The 25,438-nt window shown below is 59.6% G+C and overlaps 1 protein-coding gene across 1 annotated transcript in view; it reads right to left on the reverse strand.

The window, feature by feature from the left end:
• NOTCH3 (notch receptor 3) overlaps nt 1–8,811 on the reverse strand; it is a 49,069-nt gene extending 40,258 nt beyond the window's left edge. Inside the window, exons 1-2 of the mRNA XM_050925735.1 lie at nt 8,727–8,811; nt 1,102–1,183 (exon numbers count right to left, since the gene is read on the reverse strand). Coding sequence (XP_050781692.1) covers nt 1,102–1,183; nt 8,727–8,811 — 167 coding nt within the window. The remainder of the gene's footprint in view (nt 1–1,101; nt 1,184–8,726) is intronic.
• Between the last annotated feature and the right edge of the window lie 16,627 nt (nt 8,812–25,438).

The raw sequence follows: 25,438 nt of genomic DNA on the forward strand, positions 1-25,438 counted from the left end.
GATGTGAGCCCCAGGGCGTCAGTTCTCTGCCCAGGGAGCCCCAAAGAAAACATCCAGGCACTTTGTCACTCTGTCCTCCACTAGCCCCCCCCCAGGCACAAGATTCACCTCTTCTGCAGCCGCCCTCCCAGCTCATCTGACCCCAGCTGGAAGCCCTTTCTCCTGCCCCCTGTGTCAACAAGCATCACCCCACGTTCCCCTCACCAGCGCGGGGCCTGGGGAACAGGAGGGGTCGCACCCAACAGCCAGGCCTTCAGAGTCAGAGTGAGTTGCCCACTGCCTGGCTGCTGACATTCCTCATTCCACATGGAAACAGATCCACCGCATCCCCCGCACTCTTATAACCCCCTCACTCTGCCCCAAGCACACCCCACTCCCATCAGCTCAGGGCAACCCCTAGCCCCTCCCACATGCTCACAGTCCCGGCAGGGTGTGACTCCCCTCCCTTGGCCTGGCAAGGGTCCCTTCTGCTGCATCCCTTCCCAGGCGCCACGAGGCGCAGGCAAGAGGCTACCTCACAGTAATTGGCTGCTCCCCACATCCCCCAGCCCCGACCCTCTGCCCTGCCGGTGTTTCCTACCCCCAGGCAGCTCTGCCAGCTCCACTGAGCAGAGTAGCGACTGGGGCTTGGTGCCATGACACCCTTCCCCCCGCCCCGCTGGCTGGCACTCCCCAATCACCACCGGCTCCTTGGGGCAGGGCCATCCCAGGCACGGTAACGGGGCTATGCAGGCCCCCAGCCAAGGACATACATCAAGGGAGGCGCAGCAAGATGGGGGCAGGGGCAGAGACAGGAACAAAACACAGCGCTCCAGAACCTGGCCTGGGATGGCTGAACCACTGGGCCAGGCTGCCCTTACTCCTTATGGCTGCACTGCTGGGAACCACCCTCCCTCCTGCTAACCCAGTCCCAGGCCTCTAGTTCCTGCTGGTTCAGACCTGCCCATCCCCTCACCCCAGGGAGAGAGGGTGGGAAAGCCCACCCCCTCCCCCCGCAGCCTGGGAGCAACACCCCACCACCATGGAGCCCGTCTTGCCCACAGCCCCATGCTGGATGGCAGCGGGTATGGATCCCAACCTGCAGGGTAGGGGGTCACTTACACACAGGCTGCCTTCCCGTTGGAGTAGAGGATGCACTGGCCGCCATTCTCACAGGGCATGGAGCCTTCCAGACACTGCACGGCTGCAGGGAGAGAGCGGGAGAGAGCCCATTAGAGCACAAAGGAGTGGACCCCTCACCTCCCTGTCCCCATCCCCATGCAGAACTCCCTCACACCCAGCCCCTCAATGGGGAGACCAGCTCAGTCACTGGCCATGCCAGCTGCACCAAGAAAGGGGCACCAGGGCACTGGGATCCAGGGGCTTCCTAGCAGCAACCCCTGACAGCAGCTGCTCTTTGCTTCCCTGTCTCCCTGTCCCCCTGCCCCACCCAGATGGTCCCTGGTCCATCACCCATCTGGCTTAGAGCACACTGTTCAGGGCAAGCCCCAGGGAACATCAGAGCACCCCATAAACTGGACGGATGTGGCAGGACCCTGCCCATAACCCAAGCCCCACCCTTAAATGATCAACAGCAATGCTGCTATCGGGGCTGGGATTTAAACAGCCATCATTAGGCTTCAGAGTCAATGCCACACTGACACTGGGACTGAAGTTGCATGGGGAAAGTTTCATCCCAGCAGCAGCAGGCAAAGGGAAGACACACACACCACAGACCAGGAGGAGGGCAGCTGACAGACAAGTTCCATGTATGACTAGGAAGTTTAACTTGGGGGTGCCCCCTACCAATGAGCCTAGGAAAGATCTGTGTGACTCCACCACCACCAGCCCCCAGTGCCATCCAGCACGAGGGGAGGAAGGAGTTTCCAGGGCTCTGGGCACAACCTGCAGGTTCCAGTCAGATGCTAGGGCCTCGCACCCCCTGGGACCAAGGGAACAGCAGCCAGCTCCCAGAGCTCCTGCTCCCAGAACCTTCTGCCCTGTGGCACATGGTCCCAGGCCACCAGGACCCCACAGAGAGAGCAGGGTCTGTCAGGGCCTCAGAGCACAGCCAGTGTCTTCATCAAGTGTCCAGGGACCTGCCCTGCTAATCTCTGCCCCTTCCCGGGCCCCTCATACAGCAGTAGCCTGCAAGCTCAGACCTCGGCTCAGACCCTGCCAAGGAGGCTGGGCCATGCCAGGCAGTACAGGGCTACAGGCAAAACAGAGCCGGGGGCCTCGGCCCCACATGTAGGGGACAGAGCAGCACAGCTGGGAGGGGATTGAGACTGCACCCTCCTGGGTGTTACAGCATCTTGAGGCCCCACAACTCCCTGACAAAACGAGCCAGGAACCTCCACTCACCGCTCATCCTACAGCCAGTCCAGCCCTCCGCCTCCACCCTGAGTGCAAGGCTCCCACAGCCTGGGGATGGAGGGTCACTCTGAGGGAGACTGACTCAGACAGCCCCCCTCAATCCCCAGCACGGGGACCTGTTGCCCAGGGCAACCCCAGCTCTGCCAAGCCCCACAGGCTCCTGAAGAAGCCTCCCCAGGAACAGTGAGACCCTGTGCCAGGATGACAGTGACCAGCTGCCAGCCCTGGCTGGACCCAATCTAGGGTCGAGGGACCAGTACACTCAGCCCTGTGAGCCCTCTTCCCTTCCAGACCCCTGGGCAGCTTTGCCTGCAGCTGGGCTAGCATGGGGGGGTGCAAACTAGAGACACCCCACAACTGCCCCATAGGCCAATGCTTGGGCTTCTAATGGTACTCACTGGAAGGGTAGGGTGGGCTGGTCCCAGCCCCCCCAGATGGATTGGCCCCCTGAATAAATGGGGTTTAAACATCTCTATGCCCCTGGGGCTGCAGTTCCAGGCCCTATGAAGGAGCCAATCCCAAAAGAAAACCCCAGCAGCAGTTTTCCATGGCTGGGGAGCAGGACGAGGCACAAACCCAACAGCCCTCTCCCCTCCCCCATACAGAGAGAGAGAGGAGGCCGAGCCTGGGCCCCACAGGTCGCGTAGGGCTCAGGGGCTTCACTCCTTCCCCCACCAGCCATTTCCTCCAGACCCACTTGGAGCGCACTGCGTGCCCAGCACACAGATCAGCTCCCAGAGACAATGCGGGCCCCGCCCCTCTCCCCCACTCCAGCCCCCAGAGCCAGTACTGCAGTGGAATTTGCTCAGCCGGCCCCCTCCCCACACACAGCTGCAACTGAAGGGATGGCATCAGGTTTAGACAGCTCCACCACACATACCCTGATCCCTGGGCTCCTTTGCCCTTGATGCCAAACCCCAGCCCCATGAGGGGCCCCAGGCGCAGCAGCTTTGGGGGAGGGGGACGAGATGCTGAGAGGCTCATTCTCCTGGGTAGCTGGCGGGGCTGTCCCAGGTGCCAGGAGGCGGCTTGGTCCCCCACGGAACCCCCCGCCTGTCAGGCATAGATGTATCTGGGGAGCAGCAAACCCAGTTGTGCCCCCACAGTGGAGCGGGGGCCTGTTCCACTCTGGGATACGTGCGATGAGAGGGCCCCACGCTCCCCAGTGTGATACCCAGGGCAGGCCCAGCAGCGGAGGGGGCAGAGTTTTAAGAAGAGCCCTAACTTCTTCCAGCCTAGAGTGAGAAGGGGGGGGTCCCAGAACATTAACCCCTTGAGTGCCAGCTCCAACTCCCCATCTGCAGGGAGGCCTGATGGGAAGTGCAATGGGGAACCCTCAGCATGCACAGCCCTCCAAAGAGAGCACGGACAGGAAACTAAGGCATAGAGATAGGAAGGGGGCTGCCTAAAGTCACCCAGTGAGTCAGTGGCACAGCTGGGAGAGAAGCCAGGATTCCTGACTGCCAGTCACTCTAATCCACTAGCCCCCACTTCCTTCCCAAAGCCAGGGACAGAACCCAGGAGTCCTGACTGCCAGCCCCTCCCCCCCAATTCTAACCCACTAGTGCCCACTTCCCCCCCCCCAAAAAAATATAAACCCAGCAGCAGTCAAAGCCCCATCACTGCAGAAATTAAAAGACAGTGGAGATAAGAGGCTGTGGGAACGCTGGGGGAGTTCACACTGCCAAAGGTAGGGTAAGACAGGATGACCCTGGAAGCTCTGCTGCCCCGGAGGGCTCTGGGATTCCTAGGGGGGTGAGTCACAGAACAACCCCCCACACCTCCCCCAAGTCCTGTGTCCAAAGTGGAATATCTTCACACGCAGGAACCCCGACCTGTGCTCAGGACACACAGCTGCTGCCAACACAAGCCACCCAGCCCGCTCCCTGCCAGCTTCTCACTCCAGCAGCCTGAGGCACAGTTTCCCATCAGCCCCTGCAGGCAAGGTGCTGCGAGCAGTGAGGGGCTCAGCACTGAGCCCTGGGATCTCACAGGCAGTGAGGGAGGCACTGTGCCGACACACACCTGGCCCAGCCCCAGCACCCATATTCCCCCGCTCCCCACAGCTGAGACAGGGGCAGCGCATGCTGGGACACAGCCCCTCACCCCTCGGCATTAGGGGCTGGCAAGCTTTCCTGACAGGTATGCCAGGCAAGGCAGGGCACATACCTACAGTGTCTCCCACCCCGACCCGTGCTGCCCAGCAGCCCCAGCGCCCTGGGATCCTGACCACAGGCAGCCACACAGGACCACTTAAGCTAGCGCAGTGAGGCAGGGACCCGACAGACAGAGTCAGCCCAGGGACTGCTGGAACTCCCAACTGCCTGAAACAGCACCTCAGGGGCCAAGCCAGCCCAATGTACATTGTCAAGCAGAACACAGGATCCAGAGCCACCCAGAGAGGAATGAACAAGGGGAAGGTGAGGCAGCCAGGGGTTCTATCCTCAGCTTTGCCAATTACTGGGCCAGTCACTTGCCCTCTCGGAGTCATCTCTGCTGGTGCAGAAGTAGCCCCAACCTGCCTCCTCTCTGGCATTTGTGAAGCCTCTTGAGAAGCTCAGGGCCCCAAGGAGGGTTCAGCCAGCACCCCAGGCTGTTCAGTCAGGGATCCCATTGCTGCAACTCCCCCACTCCCCAGGGCAGGGGAAGGACTGCTCCTGCCAGCCAAGGACCCACGAATGGACCAGAACTGATCATCACAGGATAGCGGAGCTGGCTCCCCTGGACTGACAGACACAGCCAACTGCCCCTGCCCCAACAGTGCAGCCAATTCAGAGCCAAGTGGTTGGCTTGGGAAAGTCGGGGCCTCTGTGACTCAGCCCAGAGCAGGGGGACTGACTGATGCGGGGATGGTGGGAGTGGGAGACAGGACCTGTCACTTCCAAGGTGCAGTCCAAGCCCAGTATCCGGACCCCCACCACTGGCCCTTTTAGGCACCCTTCGGTGCAACTGGCACCCCCAGCAGGGCCCAGGGAGGCTCACTTGCCCCTCACTCTCCCCATGGCAGGGGAAGGGGTCAGTGTTGCTAAAAACCCATGAGTGGAGGGGGGCTCGGGAGACATCACCAGCCCCAGGATTCCTGGTCACCATCCTGGGTGGACGAGCAGGTTCAGGCCCTGATTCTGGGGCACATTTGGATGCTGTCCTGGGGAAAGCTATGCAGTCTGCAAGGCAGCAGGGGAGGGGGCTCACTAGCCAGGCAGAGAGCCCCTGAGAACAGGTCCACACTGTCCTGCTGGGCAGGAGACCATGGCCTGCGCTGGCTGTGCTGGGGCAGGTGGGCCCCCCAGCCCCACTCCTGCCTGGCCAGTTGGGTCCCTGGGTCTCCCTGTTGCTGCAGCCAGCAGCTCTATGGGAGGAGTGTTTACAACCGGATTAGCCAGTGTGATTGTTCAGGCGGCTCCAGGGCCCTCTCCAGATTCCACAGCTCTCCAGCTGCCTGGCCGCTTTGTTCACAGGCTAGCAACACAGTGGGGGGAAGAAAGGGGCAGACGAGTGAATGGCCCAGCCAGCCGGCCCTCTCATGCATCTGGAGGGGAGGCAGCTGCTGCGGCTCTGAGCGCTCCTGGGAATAGCCAGCGCTGGGGAGGGGCAGGGTCCCACACTGTCTGTGGGTGAATGACAGAGGCCAGTGCCCAGAAAGGGGCCAGCACCATGGAGCCATTGCCTGCCACCCAATTCCTGTCCTCACCTCATTCCACAGGGCCCACAGGGGCAGCCACCCCCACCAACCCCTTCGCTTAGGGGGCAACATGGGGAGCCTGGCTACGAACCAGCCGGGTCCCACATTAACCATCGCGCTCCAGGGAGCCCATGCTGCTGCAGCAGGGCACAGAGAAGCCAGCTTTCTGGGAGCCAGGCTGCTCTGGAGGAAGGGGGAGGTGACTAAAATCAACCAGGGAAAGTCCTAGAAAGCAGGAGACTTTGCAAAGGTAGGAGGACCTCATACTCAGGATGGGGGAGAGGAGCTACGCTGTTGCCCTCCACAAGACCTCAACCCCAGAACAGGGGACTGGGACGGTCCCCCACCCCCCACCTGGGAGCTCATCCCCCCCAGACAGGAGGAACAGGCTGCCGCCTCCCAGGGACTGCATCCCCGGGATGGCGGAGGATCGGGCCACTTCCCACCACCCCTGGGAGCACATCCTCCCAGATAGGAGGACCAGGCTGCCGCCTCCCAGGGACTGGCGGGGGGGGGGGGGGGGACCGGGCCACTCCCCCACACACACCAGGAGGGGGGATAATCCACACCCCCATAACCTAACTTCCGCTACTACAGCCCAAAACAAGAATTTACCCAGAAGAGATCTGAGCTGAGCCCAAGGCCTCCCAGCCCTTGCCCAGCCCCCAAGCAGTTGGAGCTGCGAAGGCCTCTGCCTCACTCGCTGTGACAGCGGCTATCCCTAGTGAGGACGCTGTCTGGGTGCATCTGGAGGCCGGTTCCTGGCTCCAGGACAGAGACCTCCAAGTTCCTGCAACGGGGGGTTGGCACCAGCAGTATGTGTGGGAGCAGAGTGGCCAGACCCCTGTCTAGCCATGGGGCCACGCGCTGCTCAGGAACGAACAGCACGGCGGGACTCCCGCAATGCAGCGAGTTGCTCAACAAGAACAATGCTGGTCTATGTCCAGCCAGGCAGCAAGGGGGGTGGAGGGGGTTATACTTCAGGGCATCCACAACCTGCAGCAGCAGCAGCCATCCCACAGACCCTGGGCCCATCCACATGTGTTCCCATGCGCTGGCTGGGAGCGCAGGCAGCAGGCCGGCCTCCCCAAGCCGCACAAACCAGTCCAGCAGCTTCATGGGCGAGTGAAACCCACGCTGAATAATAACCCTGCGCTGTATTTACCTTTCACAGCAGTTCTCTCATCGCTGGCGCATTGCTGTGCACTGGCAAGTCGGTGCAGGACACGCAATTAAATCATCTTATCTCCCAGATGCATCACCTCAAGTCCCAGCTCACACTCACTGGAGGGTGGGGGGGCCGCTGGCTGACCAGCTGGGCTCCCAGACTCTTGCTGAGTTTGCCACTTGCCCAGCAGAGCCAGGGGAGGCCAGATCCCAGCAGGCCCAATGCGGAGCTAGGTAATCGTTTTGAAGTTCTCTCCCCGCCTCCTCAGTGCTTCTTAGCCAGCGGATGCCCTGCCCCAATGCCCCAGCTCTGTGAAGAAGCAGGGGAGCCCAGCCCGGGGAAGGTCTGGGAGTGCCCCAGGATGGCGCCTCAGATTTACTTTCCAACACAAAAAGTTTGAGCATCCGGGGCTGGGAAGAGACGGAGTCAAAACAGCTGCTGGAGCATCTGTGCAGGACATCAGCCCCCCCACAATTCCACACACTGAACCGCAACAAAAATGCCATCAAATGTAAGCCAGCGCCCCCCGGAAGCCGGTTCATGGCAATCCCAGCTAAACCCCCGGGTCCCTGCTCCCCCCACCCCAGCTCACCCACGAGCCCCCCCCCCCCACAATGCAATGGGATCCCCCCACGCTCTGCGCCTGGCTCGTGCGGACTTCATGGGCAGAAGGCCGCGACCACAGAGGGGGAAGGGCGGCAAGGGGGAAGGCGCCGGCTGGGGAAGCCGGATCCGCGCTCCAGCTCCAGGTTCCCCCACGCTCCCAGGCTGGCTGGCGCAGGCTGCGAGGAAAGTTTACTTCTAGTCAATAGTGAAAGAAGAGGAGCGCAGGATTGTTCCCCGCAGCCTCAAATCAGTGCCTGCGAACTCCCAGCCCGAGCCCGAGCCCGAGCCCAGCCCCGGGGCAGGGGCCGCGCAGCCCCCTCCCCCAAGCGGGGATTATACAATGATTAAGTATTTTCTTTGTGCTCTGGGATACAGGGCCGGCCCCCTCCCCCCAGCGCAGACGGGGGAGGGGGCTCGGGCAGGGGGGAGCGCACAAGAGACGCGTTATAAGTGGTTCCCAAGTTGGACGGAGCCGTCCCCGTCCTGAGCCCCTCATTCAACCGCTGATCCCTGCCGGGGGAGCCCGCATCATTGGGGCGCGCGGCGGATTCCTGGCTTTGAACCCCCGCCCCCTGCCGCGCAAAAATAAAAAAAAATAAAAACTTTTGCAAAGTTTGTAAAGAGAAAGTGAGGGGACCAGATCACGTCGCCCCCCTTCCCGACGCCACCAGACACCCCACCCGAACACCAACCTGGGGTCCCCAATATTGCCAGAACCCCCAAATACCAAGAGAGGACCCCTCAACAACAGGGTCCCCGAAACTGCCCAAACACCAGACTGAGCAACAAGAGATCGCCGGGGGCGAGGGTCCCCTGGCACTCACAGCTGCCGCGATCCCCGCTCCAGCTCTCCAGACCACAACTGCCACAGCCGGCGCGCCCTCCGCACGGGATCCCCCGGCCCTACCCCCTTACCTGCTCCGGCTCCCAGCTGCGCCAGCAGCGCGATGCCCAGGAGGCTGCCGCCCAGCAGCGCCCGGGACCCGACCCCCGGGCCCATCCCGCCGCTCCGCTCGCGATCCCGGACCTGGACCCCGCTCCTCCGCCCTAGAGATCCATGGCGGGGCCGAAAGCCCCGCGCCCCAGATCCAGACACCAGCGCAGCCAGGCTGCCTCCCTCCCGGACCCTGGGAAACTTCCCCCGCCAGCAGCGACTCGAGTCCTGGCCCGGCCGCCCCTCCTCTGCGCGGGGCGGGGCCCGGCCTCCTCCTCCCCGGGCTCCCACGCTCCTTTCCTCCCCTCCCTCATGCCCAACCCGCTCCCGGCCAGGCCCAGCTCCGCGCTGCAGCCAGCTTCCCCTGCCCGAGCTGGCGCCGGCAGGTGGCGGGGCCTGACCAGGCACCCTCTCTGCAGGCGGGGGGAGAAGGGGGTACCGCGGCGCTCAGTGGGGCTCGGGCTCCCGGGGACAGATGACTATGGAGGGAGCGGGGTGCAATGGGGGGCTCTGCTGGGAGATCTCTGAGCGACTGGATAAAGGTTCCCCAGGGGAGGGGGGTCCAAACCTGCCCCCCACCCAGCAGGGTGGGGGAAAGGGCACAAGCAGCGGTGTGTTCTGGGGTCAGGGATGTGCTGGCTCAGACCCCATACCCTCGGCCTTTCCCACAGAGTCATGAATCCTCCCTCCAACATGACCAAAAAAGCGGTTGTTTTTTATGAGCATCCAAGTCCCCAAGGAGGCGAAAGTTTCCATCGCTGGCTGGCTGTGGCGAGGGGCGGCCCCTCATCCACCCCCGCTTCCGGCGACTCCAACCCAAGGCGACTGGTGGGGTCCGCACACTGGGGCAGCTGTAGCCCTGGCAGGATCCCTGCTGCTTTGTTAGCATTTGGGGGGAGCTAGGCAGACTGGGGGATGGAACAGAACAGACTCTGGATGAACTGACTGAGTCCCAGCTGGAACAGAACCAGCCAGGGGGACTGGAGAGAGTTGATGGGGGGCTGGTTAGCATCTCGGGGGTTCTGCTACTTGGCCCCATCTGCTCAGGGGCTGGAGAGAGCCACTTGCCCCTCCTCAGTGCAGAGCCCCCCCTTGCTCCATCTCCAGCTGGAGTTGGGCCCTGCTGAGCCCACACTGGTAACATTGTCAGCTCAGAGCCTTCGGCCTCATGCTGCCCTGTCAGGATGGAGCTTTCCTGGAAAGTTCAAGGCAATTCAGACAAGACAGCTGGGCTCCTGGAGAGTCCAAGGCAGCTCAGCCCAGACACTGCTCTGCCAGGCTCCAGAAGGCCAGGTGTCATTGCGGAGGCAAATTGTGAGGGTGAAGGCAGTTTGACTTCTACTTGAGGAAGAGGACATGAAGGGACCAAGGAGTATGGGATATGAGGCAGAGCTAAGGAGCTGTGGGGCTCTTTTCAGGGGCGCTGAGCTCTCTGAAAATCAGGCCCTGAAGATTCATCTACATCTGGGTGAGCGTCTGCACCCTGACCCCCTGGGTCTGGCTGCCACAGCCACGCCAAGGCTCATGTGCAACCTCCCTGGGCAATCACATACTGGGAAGCTCCGTCCTGTCTGACTAGGGCAACCCAGGCAGTAGAAGCCTCTCTGGAGGAATGGGCACAGGGCTGGGAGGGGGGCTCTAATCCCGCTACTAACACTGCACTTTGATAGGGCTTCACAGCCAGCTGCGAGCCACAGGCCTCACTCCCCTCAAGCTCTGAAGCAAGAAATACCATCCAGTGAGAGGGAAGGGAAATGACTTGCCCAAGGCCCTTCAGTAACTCAGTGGCAGAGCATGAATAGCACCAGGCCTCCTGCTCCCTGGCCCAGCATCCCACCCACCACCCAACCAGAGCCTGCTCCCCAGCTCACTGCTATTCCTACTGGTCGGCATGTGGGACAGACAGCTAGCTGCCTGCTCCCAATTCTCAGCCCCTGGCACATGTGAGTGGCCTCCTGAGGAGGGAACAGGGGCTGCCCTGCCCCTCTCCCCAAGAGATTGCTCCATCACAGGAGACTAGGGCTGTTGATTCTCAGAGGTGCTGGTACTGGTGGGAGTTATTGCTAGCGTGGCCCATATACATGCCCTAGCTGGCAGGGCCGGCTTTAGGCCTATTCCACCAAATTGGGCCCCGTGCCCAGTGAGAATCCCTTCCCTGGCTAGAGGCGCCTTTTTAATTTTTACTGACCTGGTGGCACTTTGGGTCTTCAGCAGTGGGTCCTTCAGTGCCACTGAAGACCTGGAGCGAGTGAAGGACCCACTGCTGAAGTGCCGCCGAAGACTCAGAGCACCACCTGGTGAGTACAAGCCCCACGTGTTCTTTTACATGTGTGGGGTTTCTTTTCTTTTTCTTATGTCATCCCTGCCGGGGCCCCGTCGAAACTGTTCAAATTGGGCCCCGCAGTTCCTAAAGCCGGCCCTGCTAGCTGGGATCGGCCCCGTTGCACTGCACAAGCTGCCGAGGGAGAGACAGTCCCTGCCCCACAGAGCTCACAGGCTGAGCAGACACAGGCTGGGAGAGCAAACAGGCCAGAGAGGGGAGGTGACCTGCTCAAGGTGACCCAGCAGGGCTGCAGCACAGCTGGGAACAGAACCTAGGTCTGCTGGGGGCCAGCCCAGTGCCCTCACTACAGGGCCACTCTCCTCCCCCAGGAGCACCTGCTCCCTGGCCTTAGAGCTCTCAGCAGCTCAGAGGAGAAACCCTGCACAGCAGAACCTCCCCCGCAGGCTTCCTAGCCCTGCTGCCCCCACGGCAGCTGGCAGTGGGGGTGTATCTGGCAGAACTGTTTTCCCCAGAGAGAAGGTCCCTGGTGGGGCCTGGGGATTCAGGCTCAACTGTGGGGGGGTTGTGCTCCAGATTCTGGTCCCAAATCTCCCCCAAACTCACTGGGTGGCCTTGGGCAGATGCCCTCGGGGCACCTCAGCCCCCAATATCATGGGTTGAGACCAATCTCCCCAGGGAGCAGTGGGGCTCAGGGAATTGCTGGCTGGTGTCACAGGCCGGGTGGTGCTAGGGGGCTGTCTGGATGATGGAGCCCTTGGTGAGGATGAGATATCGTCACACCCATTTTACTCCACTAGGTGCAACACTGCTGCCGCCATCTCAGACCCTACTGACTGGAGTGGGCATAGCTGCTGTGTGAGCGGGGGCGGGGCAGGTGACGTTCTCTGGGCCCCTCACCCCACAGCACATGGGGTGGGGACGCCCAGCTACCCCAATTGTGTCTAAGTGGCAGAGTGCCCTGAGGCTGGCACATGGTAGGCCATGCTCCCGTCCTTGGACTGGTCTCCGCATGACACCAAGGGGTATGGGATATGGGACACAGCTGGAGCTATGGGCTCATTTCAGGGGGGCTGAGCACTCGCAGAACTTGGGGGTGCTCAGCTCCTCTGTAAATCAGGCCCTGAAGATTCATCTACTGCAGGGCAAGCATCTGCACCCGGACCCTCAGCAAGGCACCGCCCCCTACCTGGGACAGGCCCCTCTGGGGGCAGCGGAGAGTTTAGCTGAGGCTGCCAACATGGGGCCTATCCTATTGCAGGGGGCAAATAGTGACCTCCAGGCTGAGGCCCAGACAACTCATCTCATGGGGACTGAGACACGGCCATCATGAGGACTCTTGTTATGGACAGGCTGGGATGTCCCCTGGGCTGGAGATCAGCAGCATGGCTGGGTGCCTGGGATCCCGACTGAATTATGGGAATGGCCTCAGGTCCCAAGGCAGCTGCCTGCCCCAGGGCTACGATGTATGTGAGGGGCACTAGTCACAGCTCTTCTATTCCCCCCATGGCATTAGCTCCCCCTGTTGCTGCCCCAGGCTTTGCAAAGTGCCAGGTCCAACAGTCTCTTCCTCTGTGAGCCCTTCCTGCTCCCTCCTTTCTGTGCAATTCTCACAGCCCAGATCCTCCTATTTATTTTTCTTTGTCATTCTTGTGTGAATGCTGAAGCCAGCTGTGGAGCAGGGCCGGCTGCCGGGGCGCTGGGAAAGAGCTGCCAAGCCCCCAGCCTGCTCAGAGCACATCTGCAGAGGTTTGGGGGACCAGGGAGCAGCCTCAGCAATGGGCTTGGGATGCCAAGGTGCAGCCAGAGCAATGGACTGGGGGAGCAAGGCACCTCCAGGGCTCTGGGGGACACAGGCAGGTTAAGGGACAGTGTGTGGGGCTTGGGGAGCACAGTGAGAGTTTTGGGTGCCTAGGAGTACTCCCTGTGAAGGGTTTGGGGTGGCAAAGTGATGGGTTCAGAGGGCAAGGAACACACACAGCAATGGGTTTGGGGGTGCCTGTGGGGCTCACTTAGTGAGGGTTCAGAGGTTCCCAGGGGGCTCACACAGTGAGGATTTGGGGGTGCCTAGGGGCACCCTGTGACTGGCTCAGACCCCATCTCTTTCCACGACAGGGAGCACATTGCTGGATCTGGGGAGGCTGCCCAGCCTTAGAATAGTGAGTTCTGGGTGGCACAGCTAGAGGGCAGGTTTTACCCTGAAGTGCCTAGGCTCCACCCCTTGTGGGGTCAGAACTACTCCAGGGGCCTAGGAGGGCTGGAGCTAGGGTGACCAGATGTCCTGATTTTATAGGGAGAGTCCCGATTTTTGGGTCTTTTTCTTATATAGGCTCCTATTACTCTCTGCCCCTGTCCCGATTTTTCACATTTGCTATCTGGTCATCCTAGCTGGAGCGAGGTGCTGCCCTTGGGATGGTTCCTACTATGGGGGTTCACCCCAGAGCCAGGCCAGGCACCCCAACAGGCAGCCAGACTCCATCTCCCCTGCTATGACCTCATCCTTCACTTCCTGTCCTAAACAGCCATGTTTGCACAGCCATGTAGTGCATGTAGCTGTTAAACTGGCCCCGGTCGACCCCAGAAGTGGCTGCAGCTCAGAGCTGGCTGGTCCCTCCATACCATGTATTTGGCAGTAGGGATGGGGGAGGCAGGCTGTGGGGGGGCAGTGGGGCCTGTGCAGATTATTTCTGTCCATAACCATATCCCAGGCGCCCCCTCCCTGGGCCACAGCCTCTGCTGGGTCCCAGCCCAGACGGGCTTTGCTGGAATCGCTGCAGCTGTTCCCTGGTTAGTCATGGATGACAAAGATGCATCTTTCAGCTTCAGAACGATCCTTCCCAGCCACCCCCTGCTTCTCTCCATCCCCACATCATCCCCCCACACCTCCCCTCCAGCCCCACATCCAGGGCCGGTGCAAGGATGTTTTGCGCCCTAGACGAAACTTCCACCTTGCGCCCTCCCTCCCCCCACGCCCCCACCCTAAGGCGCCCCCCTTGTGGCTACTCCCCACCCTCCGCTCTGAGGAACCCCTCCCCCCACCCCAGCTCACCCCTGCTCCGTGCACAAGCACCCCGAGCATGCTGTGCCTGCTTCACTTCTCCCGCCTCCCAGGCTTGCGGCACCTAAGCTGATTGGCGCCGCAAGCCTGGGAGGTGAGAGAAGTGAAGCAGCCACGGCGTGCTTGGGGAGGAAGCGGGGCAGGGGTGAGCTGGGGCGGGGAGTTCCCCTGCGTGCTGCCCCGCTCCTTACTTGCTGCAGGCGGCCCTCCCCGTGCTCTTCTGCCCCAGCTCCCTCTGCCTAAATGCCGGCGGCGACCAGGGTGGCTGAAGATCCGGCCGCCGCGGTCGCTGCTGAAGAAAATGGCACCCCCCAAATGCCAGTGCCTTAGGTGACCGCCTAGGTCGCCTAAATGGTTGCACCGGCCCTGCTCACATCTCCCCACACCTCCCCTCCAGCCACACATAATTCCCCCACATGTCCCCTCCATCTCCACCTCCCCCCACATCTCCCCTCCAGCCCCACATCCCCCCACAGAGCTGCACATGGATCCCGGGGTAGAGCCGCACATGGATCCCCAGGTAGAGCCAGTAACATTTGGGGCTTGCAGGGGCAGGGCAGGGGGACTTGGACATTGCCACTTTCCCAGCTGAGTTCCCATGTGTCTGCCCTGCCTGGGAATGGGGACCCTGGGCACAGGCTTCTCTGGCTCAGCTGAGTGGCACCATGTGGCCATTGTTTGAGGTCACTGCTTCACCTCCCCAGCTGCAGCCTTGGCTCTGGAGCAGTGCAGGGATGCAGGCCTGACTTGGTTCTTTCTTGGGTTGTTTTTTCTCTGCAATGATTGGACATTAAATCCCTTTGGGCCTGGAAGTTCCCAGCTGCTCCCCAAAGGGGAACACATGGAGAGGGTTAAGTATCAGAGGGGTAGCTGTGTTAGTCTGGATGTGTAAAAGCAGCAAAGAATCCTATGGCACCTTATAGACTAACAGATGTTTTGGAGCATGAGCTTTCGTGGATGAATACCCACTTCTTCAGATGCATGTTGCATCCGACGAAGTGGGTATTCACCCACGAAAGCTCATGCTCCAAAACATCTGTTAGTCTATAAGGTGCCACAGGATTCTTTGCTGCTTTTATGGAGAGGGTTGTTATGCAGACAAAACTACACAGGATCGTTTTAGGGGGCAAGACAAAGATGCCACATTTACGATGATAAAACAATTTGATCTATAACCACTAGCTAAAACCTTAATACTTATATACATACACACACACACAGTTCTACAGGGTCATGGCAGCAGAGAGGGAGCCAGGACTTCTGAGTCACATCTCTAGCTTGGGGTACTCCCCTTGCGCTGCCTCAGTTTCCCACCTTTAGCGGGCTCACCTCACTGCCATGCCCAGCTGGGGGTTGGGGGGGTGTAATCTGCTCCGGCTTGTGAAGAATGAGGGCCCCACATGGCTGTGTGCCATGGACAGGTGTGGTATAGGCTAGGGCAGCATGGTTTGTGACCCACCAAGCGGCGCTCACCACATCTGTGCTATGGAGCCCCCAGAGCAGTCGTGGGTGCATGCCTGGGCCTGGCAGGCCATGGGGATTTAGTATCTAGTGCCCAGTGCTCCCTTCAGCTCTTCGCTGCTGTGTGAAGAGGAGCAAACCCACCAAAAGCCTTTCATAACCAACCTCCAGGCTGCACTGAGCCCAGAGCCAGGGGCCCTGCCAGGCAGGACACAGGGAGTGAGCGCTCAGAGACTTTCAGGTCAGAAGGGACAATCGTGATCATCTAGTCTGACCTCCTGCACATTGCAGGCCACAGAACCAGGGCTGGCTCTACTGTTTTTGCTGCCCCAAGCAGCGTGCCGAATTGCCGCCGCGGACGGTGGGGGCAGTCTATGTGCTGTTAGGGCAGCACACGCGTTTCCACGGCAGTGGCAGTTCGGAGGCAGCTTCTGTCTTCAGCCGGAAGACAGAAACTGTGCCGCCGTGGACAGCTGAACATAGAAGCTGCCGCTGAATTGCTGCCACCGCAGAAACACGCATGCCACCCTAATGGCACATGGACTGCCCCCGTTGTCCGCGGTGGCAATTCGGTGCGCTGCTTGGGGGCAAAAACACACAGACTGCCGCCCCTTGCAGATTACCGCCCCAAGCACCTGCTTGGAATGCTGGTGCCTGGAGCTGGCCCTGCACAGAACTTCACCCCCCCAACACTCCTGGAATAGACCCGGAACCTCTGGCTGAGTTACTGACATCCTCAAATCCCAGTTTAAAGACTTCAAGTTACAGAGAATCCACCATTTACACTAGTTTAAACCTGAAAGTGACCAAGGCCTCACGCTGCAGAGGAAGCAAAAACCTCCCAGCGTCTCTGCCAATCTGACCCAGGGGAAACTTCCTTCCCAGTCTCAAATCTGTTGATCAGTTAGACCCTGAGCACGTGAGCAAGTCCCAGCAGCCAGAAACCGGGGAGAGAATTCTCTGTAATAACTCAGAGTCCTCCCCATCTCCAGCCATTGGGGATATTTGATGCTAGTAGTTGCAGATCAGTTACATGCCATTGAAGGCCATCTCCTCATCCCATCCCCTCCAGAACATTCTCAAGCTCAGTCTTGAAGCCAGTTTGGTTTTTTGCCCCCACTGCTCCCCTTGGGAGGCTGTTCTAGAACTTCTCTCCTCTGATGGTTAGAAACCTTCATCTAATTTCAGGCCTAAACTTATTGATGGGCAGTTTATATCTATTTGTCCCACTGATGTACTCATAGAGAGCAATCAGATCTCCCCTCAGCCTTTGTGTGGTTAGGCTGAGCAAGACAAGTTCTTTGAGTCTCCTCTCACAAGGTCGGTTTTTCATTTTTCTGATCACCCTAGTCACCCTTCTCTGCACCTGTATAGTTTGAATTCATCTTTCTTAAACATGGGAGACCAGAACTGCTCACAATACTCCAGGTGAGGTCTCACCAATGCCTTGTATAATGGTACTAAGACATCCCTGTCGCTACTGGAAATACCTCGCCTGATGCATCCTAGGACTGCATTAGACTTTTTCACAGCTGTACCACTTTGGCGGCTCATAGTCATCCTGTGATCAGCCAATACACTCAGGTCTTTCTCCTCTTCTGTCACTTCCAACTGATACACCTCCAGCTTATAGCAAAAAATCTTATTAGTCCCTAAATGCAGGACCTTGCACTTCACACTATTAAATATCATTGCATTTCTATTACTCTAGTTTTCAAGGTCAACCAATATCTTGTGTGATATTCTGGTCCTCCATTGTATTGGCAATACCTCCCAGCTTTGTGTCATCTGCAGATTTTATTAGCACACTCCCACTATTTGTGCCAAGGTCAGTAATAAAAATGTTAAATAACACTGGTCCCAAGACTGATCCCTGAGCAACTCCCTAGTAACCTCCCTCCAGCCTGACAGTTCACCCTTCAGTGTGACTGGTTGTAGTCTCCCCTTTAACCAGTTCCTGATCCACCTTTCAATTCTCATATTAACCCCCATCTTCTCCAATTGAATTAATAATTTCCCATGTGGAATTGTATCAGATGACTTACTGACATCCAGGTAGATTAGATCTACTGCATTTCCTTTGTCTAAAACCTCAGTTATCTGTGCAGAGAAACAGATCAGGTTGGTTTGGCAGGACCTACCATTTGTAAAACCAGGTTCTATTTTATCTCAATTACTGTTCATCTTTATGTCCTTAACTACATTCTCTTTCAAAATTTGTCCCAAGACCTTGCATGCAGCTGAGATAAAAAATAGTTTCCCGGATCATTTTTCCCCCCTTTCTTAAAATAGGAACTCCAGCCATAGGATACGACCCTCGAGTTTACTATTGGGCTTGCAATTTCATGTGGCAGTTCCTTTAATATTCTTGGAGGGACATTATCTGGGCCCCCCGATTTAGTCCAGTGAGGTGTTTGAGTTTGACTTCCACCTCGGATGTGGTAATTTCTACCTCCATATCCCCATTCCCATCAGCCACCATGTGACTACCTCTAAGCGCCTCGTTATCCTCATTAAAACCTGAAGCAAAGGATTCATTTAGGTGTTGGGCCATGCCCTGTGTTACTTTAATCTCCACCCCATCCACAGTGCTTAGCAGCTCCACTTTTTTCCTTGTTTTCTTCTTATTTATTTGGCTATGGAATCTTTAACTGTTGGTTTTAATTCCCATTGCAAGGTCCAGCTCTGCTTGGCTTTTCGCAGTTCTTACTTCTCCCCTACACAGCCCCCCCAGCTCTGCTATGCCCCTTAGTCCCAACCCACAGCCCCCCCAGCTCTGCGACACCCCTCAGTCCCGACCCACAGCCCCCCCAGCTCTGCGATGCCCCTCAGTCCCAACCCACAGCCCCCCCAATGCAATGCCCCACAGTCCCAACCCACAGCCCAACCAGCTCTCTGATGCCCCTCAGTCCCAACCCACAGCACCCACAGCTCTCTGATGCCCCCAGTCCCAACCCACAGCCCCCCCCAGCTCTGCAATGCCCCTCAGTCCCCACCCACAGCCCTCACAGCTCTGCGATGCTCCTCAGTCCCAACCCACAGCCCACCCAGCTCTGCGATACCCCTCAGTCCCAACCCACAGCTCACCCAATGTGATGCCCCTCAGTCCCACCCCACAACCCACCCAGCTCTGCGATGTCCCTTAGTCCCATCCAATAACCCCCCCACTGTGATACCCCTCAGAACCCAGTCCTGACCCACAGCCTCCTGCTATCCCAGCCTCGTGCTCCCCCCACCATGGAAAAAGGACCAGAGGGACAGTAAGTCCTGTGTTGGGGAGGTGGCAGCAGCGCCTAAGGAAGGAGTCAAGTCCCTGGACTGTTGCACCCCCCGGTCCCCTCCCCTCCAGGGTGATGTTGATAAAGTCTCTGCAAAGGAGCAATAATTTACAGGCTTGTAAATGGGAGACAAGCTGGAGAGCGCTGCACTTTCAGCATGGCTGGGGAAGTCAGGTAGAGTGGTTAGGGGTCAGGCGAACAGCTGGGTGGTTGGGGTGCGGCTGGGAGGGTACAGGGGGAGGTCTTTACAGCTGAGCTGCTTCCCCTTTCCCAGGCACTGGGCTGGTCCATCTGTCCATGATTTGTTACTGGGAGTTTCCCCACTTGGGATCTGGCCAGAAAGCCATGGTCGGGCTAGGAGGAATTGCTGGGAGAGCTGCGCAGGAAGGTGGGGGAGGTCCCATAAGCTTCACTTCCCCCTGCTGGTGGGGTCAAGGGCTGCAGCTCAGGCCAGTGGCCCCAGAGCTTGTGGGGATGCAAGGAGTGGTTGGTGCAGGAGTACAGGCCAGCCTCAGCCCCTGATTTGCTCAGTTAACCCCCTGATGGGGGCAGGGGCAGGGGCAGTGTGGGGAGGGATAGAGCCTGCAGGGCAAAGAGCTGCTCCCAGCCTGCCCCTGCCCTGGGCCCCCAGGGAATCCAAACCAGGTGCGACTCTGGCCTCCAGCTCCCAGAGCTCGGGGGCAGGATCGTGCTCTGTCTGCCCTCGACCCAGCAATGGAGCTGGAGGGGTGTTGCCCCAACAGACTTCTCCGCAGAGCCACACCCCATGCAGAGTCCTCCACCCCCACATCCCTGGGGCAGACAATCCCCCTTAATCCCTTGGGCTCAACCCAGCCCCCCCATGGGCCCCTGCAACATCCTCCTCCCTCTCCACCAGCAGACCCTGAGGCATTTGTCTCTCCACCATCCCCAGACCTTCAAACCGCCCCCACCCATTCCCCAGCTCCTGGTCAGCGGGGCCAGCTGCTGTGCATGCTCAGGCTCCAGGGGATGAGCTCACCCCACAGGTGAGGAGAGAATCTCCCCTGGAGAGCATGACCCATCTGGGAGCCTCCTCCCTGCTCTAACCACCAGACCCCACTCCCCTCCAAGTGCCTGGCTCCCAGTCCCCCTTTCTCTCCCCAACCCATGGATAGAACCCAGGAATCTTGCTTCCCAGTCCCCCTGCTCTACCCACTAGCCGCCACTCCCCTCCCAGAGCCAGGGAGAGAACTGAGGAGTCTTGGTTCCTAGTCCTCCTGCTGTAACCACTGGACCCTGCTCTCTCTCCTTAACTGTAGAGTTTGTTTTGAGGCCCCTTGGCTAATCTTGAGCCCAAGAGAGGAAGAGGGAGCCCCCTGGGCCAGGCCTGGCTTTTTCTCTGCTTCCTCAAGTGGTCAATCACTGAACTAATATCCTACCCCCCATTCCGCCTGGGCCTCCCCTCTGCCCCACATCCCCTCAAGTCTCCCCTCTGTCCCCAGGCTTCCCCCTGCCCCAGTCTCCCCTGGGCCTTCTCTCTGCTCCCCAGGCTTTCCCCTACCCCCCATCCTCCCAAGCCTCCTCTCTGTCCCCAGCTCCCCTGGGCCTCCCCTATGCCCCCAGGCTTCCCTCTGCCCCCGTCCCCCCTGGGTCTCCTCTTTCCCCATTGCCTACAGCTCCCCTCTACCCCCCAGGTTTCCCCTGCCTCACATCCTCCCAAGCCTCCCCTCTGCCCCTCATTCTTCCTTGGTCTTCTTCTGTCCCTCCATCCCCTACACCTCCCCTCTGTCCCCATCCCACACCCCCTGGGCCTCCCTCTCCACCCCCTTCCCCTGAGGCACTCCTGCAGGGAGCAGGAATTTCTGGTTCTCCAGCTCCAGGCACCTGCGTGGGGTGGGGGGGGGAGGGAGGCTGCTCCCCCCACCCCTGGCCGGCCCTTGGCAGCAGGGAGCCAGCGGGTCCTGCCCATCCCAGGGTGCTGGGAGGTGGTTCAGGAAAAGCAGCCCGGGCACATTCCAGAGCAGCTGGATCCCCCACTGGGTGCTGGGATCCCTCCCCATTGCATTGGGAGGAGGACCTGGGATGGGGGACAGCAGAGGGGAACTGAGGTGCCTCAGCAGACCTGGGAAGCGCAGGGTTGAGATAGCTGGGGGCTGCAGGTCAGGACTGAGGGGCACTGGCAGAGCTGGGGGGAGGCTGGCAGCAGCTTGCCTGGCTCTGCCAGATGGCCCTGTAGCCTCATGAACTGGTTGATCTGGGTGTGCACATGATGCCCCAGAGTTGCCCAGGCCAAGAGCCTGAAATGGTCTAGTCAGACCCAGAGAGGCTGCCCCTCATCTGACCCCACTCTGAGCTCCCTTTCCAGCTTTGCCCAGGGGTGAGGAGTCACCCCAGGAAGGAGAATACGAGACAAGCTGAGGGGTCTGTGTGAGCTGGGGAGAGTCAGGTGGGGATCTGTATGAACCTAGGGGGGGCAAGGGCGGGGTCTGTGTGACTGGGGAGAGTCAGGTGGGGTCTGTGTGAACCTGAGGGGGAAGGAGGGATCTTTTTGACCCGGGATAGTCAGGTGGGGATCTGTGTGAACCAGGGGAGGAAGGGGTGGTCTGTGTGACCGAGGAGAGTCAGGGAAGGGATCTGTGTGAACCAGGGAGATGAAGTGGGATCTGTGTGACCGGGAAGAGTCAGGTGGGGATCTGTGTCACCAAGGAGAGTCAGGGTGGGGATCTGTGTGAACCGGGCAGATGAAGGGGGGGTCTGTGTGACCGGGGAAACAAAGGGTGGGGATCTGTGTGAACCCAGAGGAAGAAGAGGGGTCTGTGTGACCCAGGGGGTTAGGGTGGGGGGTCTGTAGAATCCAGGGGCCTGGCAGGGAGCTATGTCAGCTCAGTGGCTCCTTGGTGCCCCCTGTGAAGGGGCCCTGAGGCTGGCTGGGAGTGGGCATGGGGAATCAGCTCCCAGCTGCTCCCGTCCTTGCCCAGGGCCCCCAGCCCAGCAGAATGGGGTGAGACCCCCAGGCGGCCAGCTGTTCCAGCAGAGCAGCCAGCTGTGGCAGCAGGTCCGAACAGCAGCCCATTGTATGCGTAAGCTGGAGCAGTGCCCAGAGCCGGACAGGGGAGAGGCCTCCTAGTCCCACACTGGGGCATCGCCACCTTGTCCCCGTGGCACAGCACCCCCTAGCTCCACAATAGGGCATCGCCACCCTGTCCCTGCAGCACAGCATCCCTAGCCCCACACTGGGGCATCAGCACCCCCTAATGCCATGCTGGAGTCAACATTGACTTCAAGGGGAGAGCATCCCATTACACAGCCTCCACCCACTGCTTTCCCTGCTCAGTCAAATCCCTGGAGCTCAATACATGTCACCTCCACTCAAGTGCCAGAGACATGACCCCCAGATCTGCCCAATTTTCCAAAGGGATGAGGCTGCTCACCTCTCTGTTGGCAGGGGCGGGGAGGAAGGTGCTTCCTTTGGGCTCCCTCACAAAACCCTGCTCTAACTATTAGACCTCCACTCCCAGAGCTAGGCAGAGAACCCAGGAGTCCTGGCTCCCAACCCCCCAGCTCTAACCCACTAGACCCTCCCCTTCCAGAGCTGGATAGAGAACCCAGGAGTCCTGGCGCCTGTGCTGGGGAGATGGGTGGGTCAGTGGAGGCCAAGCTGTTATAAATAAAGGAGGATGGAAGAAAAGGGCAGCAGGGCAGAAGGAAGTGGGATACAAATAGCTGCAAGGGGGCAGGCCCCGGCTCCGCAGGGTGCAGTATAAATAGCCCCCCATCGGAACGTTCCCAGCACACCAGGAGCTCCCAACCTCCCCTCCAGGCAAGACCCCTAACCCTGCACTGATGACGCATGAGTGGACAGCACCTCCTCGCTGATGGACCCCTCCCCAACACACAAGCAGAATTGCTACAACTCCTCTCCCCACCCGCCATCCCACAGCCTCCCTGGCCACTGAGCTAGTGTGGGACTCGCCATTGGGCCATGCAGAGCGGGGCACAGGAAGCACAGGCCCATGGGTCTCATGCCAGCTAGCAGGGGGCAAATGACTTCATTTATTGCATCGTGCTCATGCAATGCTATTCCTAGTCTGCTGGGCCCACCCCACGGACAGACAGGGCCTCAGGGTTAAGGTGGCACAGGGCCTTGCAGATGGCAGGCTAGGAGCCCCTCTGCCTGGGTGTGTGTGGGGGGGATCCCTTCAGCTACACCCCTCAACACGATCAGCTGTTCCACCAGCTCCATGTCTCCTCCCAGAGGGACCATGCACCCAACAATCCCAGCTGCATTACTTTGCACTCTGGGATCCTGACTCCCAGCCTCACCCCAGCTTGACTGACCACACACACTCTGTGTGAAGGCTCCCTCTGCTGGACTCTCAGGATCATGGCAAAGCAGGGCACTGCTGCAGGGAAGCTCACAGCCTTTGAGGCAGTGGCAGGGATGGAGCTGGAATGCAGCACAGGTTCCAGGGCGAGCCCCCGCTGGGGTCTGTTCTGGGGAGGCAGCAGGTCCCAGTCCTGAGCTCTCCCTCTGGGAAAGGGTGGCCCAGCATGGGTCAACCCGGAATAGCCACCCCTGGGTCAGGCGCCTGCCAAGAAAGGAACGAGGGTGGATCCAGAGCAGCATTTTCCCAGGCAGACCCAGCCTGGGTCAGGGACTGGCATGCGGGAGATCATGGGCTGCAGCTGGGGCTGGAGCTGGGGAGGAGCCTCTCAGACACAGAGGGATGTCTAGGCAGAGAGGGAATCTCCCCAGAGCTGAAGAGAGCCTGTGGGGCTGCCCTCCACCCTGCTGGCCCTGCCCCATTGCACCCCCCACTCTGCTGCCCCCACTGCATCCCTCACTGTGCTGCCCCCACTCCTCCCCCACCCCACTGCACTCCACACCCTGCTGGCTGTTGCTCTGAGTGAACCGTGAGCCCAGGGGCAACCTCCAGAGCCTGGAGCTGGGAGCCTCATGTTGCCACAGGAGGTGGGCACAGTTGTTCAGGGCCAGGAAGGTTGTTGGGGGGGGTGGAATGAGGGGGACTCTTTGGGGGGCAGGAGCACGTAGGAATCGTGGGATTGTGGCAGAATACCTCAGGGGGGATGTGTGGGATGCCCCCTAGAGATGGAACACAGGACTGGGGGGGTCTGAGGAGGTGCTGGATGTTTGGGGGGCTGGGGTGAAAAGGGGGAGTGGGGTTTGGGGGAGGGGAGACACAAACACTTTCGCTTAAAACAGAAATGGAGCTGGGGAAAAAAGCCGGCTCCAAATCAAGCCCAGATTGTGCACACACGTGCGCGCACACACACACAATCCCTCCCAGACACACACACACACGCACACAATCCCTCTCAGACACACACACAATCCCTCCCCCACTCACACACATAGATGCATGTACACACACACTCATGAAAACAATCCCTCCCAGACACACACACACAATCCCTCCCCCCCATAGACGCATGCACACACACACAGACGCAAACAATCCCTCCCAGGCACACACACATGCACACAATCCCCCCCCCCACATATAGATGCATGCACACACACACCCCCACAAACAATCCCTCCCAGACACACACATACACAATCCCTCCCCCCACACACACAGACGCATGCACACACACACACACGCACGCAAACAATCCCTCCCACACACACACAGATGCATGCACACACACACTTATGCAAACAATCCCTCCCAAACACACACACACACCATCCCTCCCCACACACACACATAGACGCATGCACACACACACAAACAATCCCTCCCCACACACACAAACACATGCACGCACACACATGCAAACAATCCTTCCCAGACACACACACACACACACACACAATTCCTCTCAAATACACAATCCCTCGCACACACACAGGCGCAGCTGCCAACACATGGAAACAATCCACCCTTTACTGCCAAGCTGGCCAGGACTGGGTGGGAGGGGCGAGGGAGCTGACTAACCCCAAGAATGCACTTCAACCCCCCCCCCTCCCCCACGCCTGAGCGCTGATCCCTCCATTTCTACACTGCTCCAACACTCACGCTCTGCTGGTGCCCCTCACTCCTGACCCACAGCCCCCTGCTGGCCCCACATTCAAGTGTGTGCTGGAGTTGAGGGCTTTGACAGGGCCAGTCCTGGTTCTGTGTCCCCATTCCTAGACCGACATGCGGGGGAGAATGACATCCTTGGGCCAGGTGATGTCAGGAGGGTCTGTTAAACATCTGCCGCCCCGCCCCGCCCCGCCCCGAGATCGATGGATCCCTGTACAAACAGCCCCCGTGCCCCACCCCAGAGGCGGCTGCATCTCACTGCTGAGTGAGGGATCCCTGTACAAAGAGCCCCTGTGCCCCAGCCCAGATGTGGCTGCATCTCACTGCTGAGTGAGGGATCCCTGTACAAACAGCCCCCATGCCCCAGCCCAGATGTGGCTGCATCTCACTGCTGAGTGAGGGATCCCTGTACAAACAGCCCCCATGCCCCACCCCAGAGGCGGCTGCATCTCACTGCTGAGTGAGGGATCCCTGTACAAAGAGCCCCTGTGCCCCAGCCCAGATGTGGCTGCATCTCACTGCTGAGTGAGGGATCCCTGTACAAACAGCCCCCATGCCCCAGCCCAGATCTGGCTGCATCTCACTGCTGAGTGAGGGATCC

Source organism: Gopherus flavomarginatus, chromosome 16 (genome assembly GCF_025201925.1).
Source record: "Gopherus flavomarginatus isolate rGopFla2 chromosome 16, rGopFla2.mat.asm, whole genome shotgun sequence".
In the NCBI taxonomy this organism is placed as follows: Eukaryota; Metazoa; Chordata; order Testudines; family Testudinidae; genus Gopherus; species Gopherus flavomarginatus.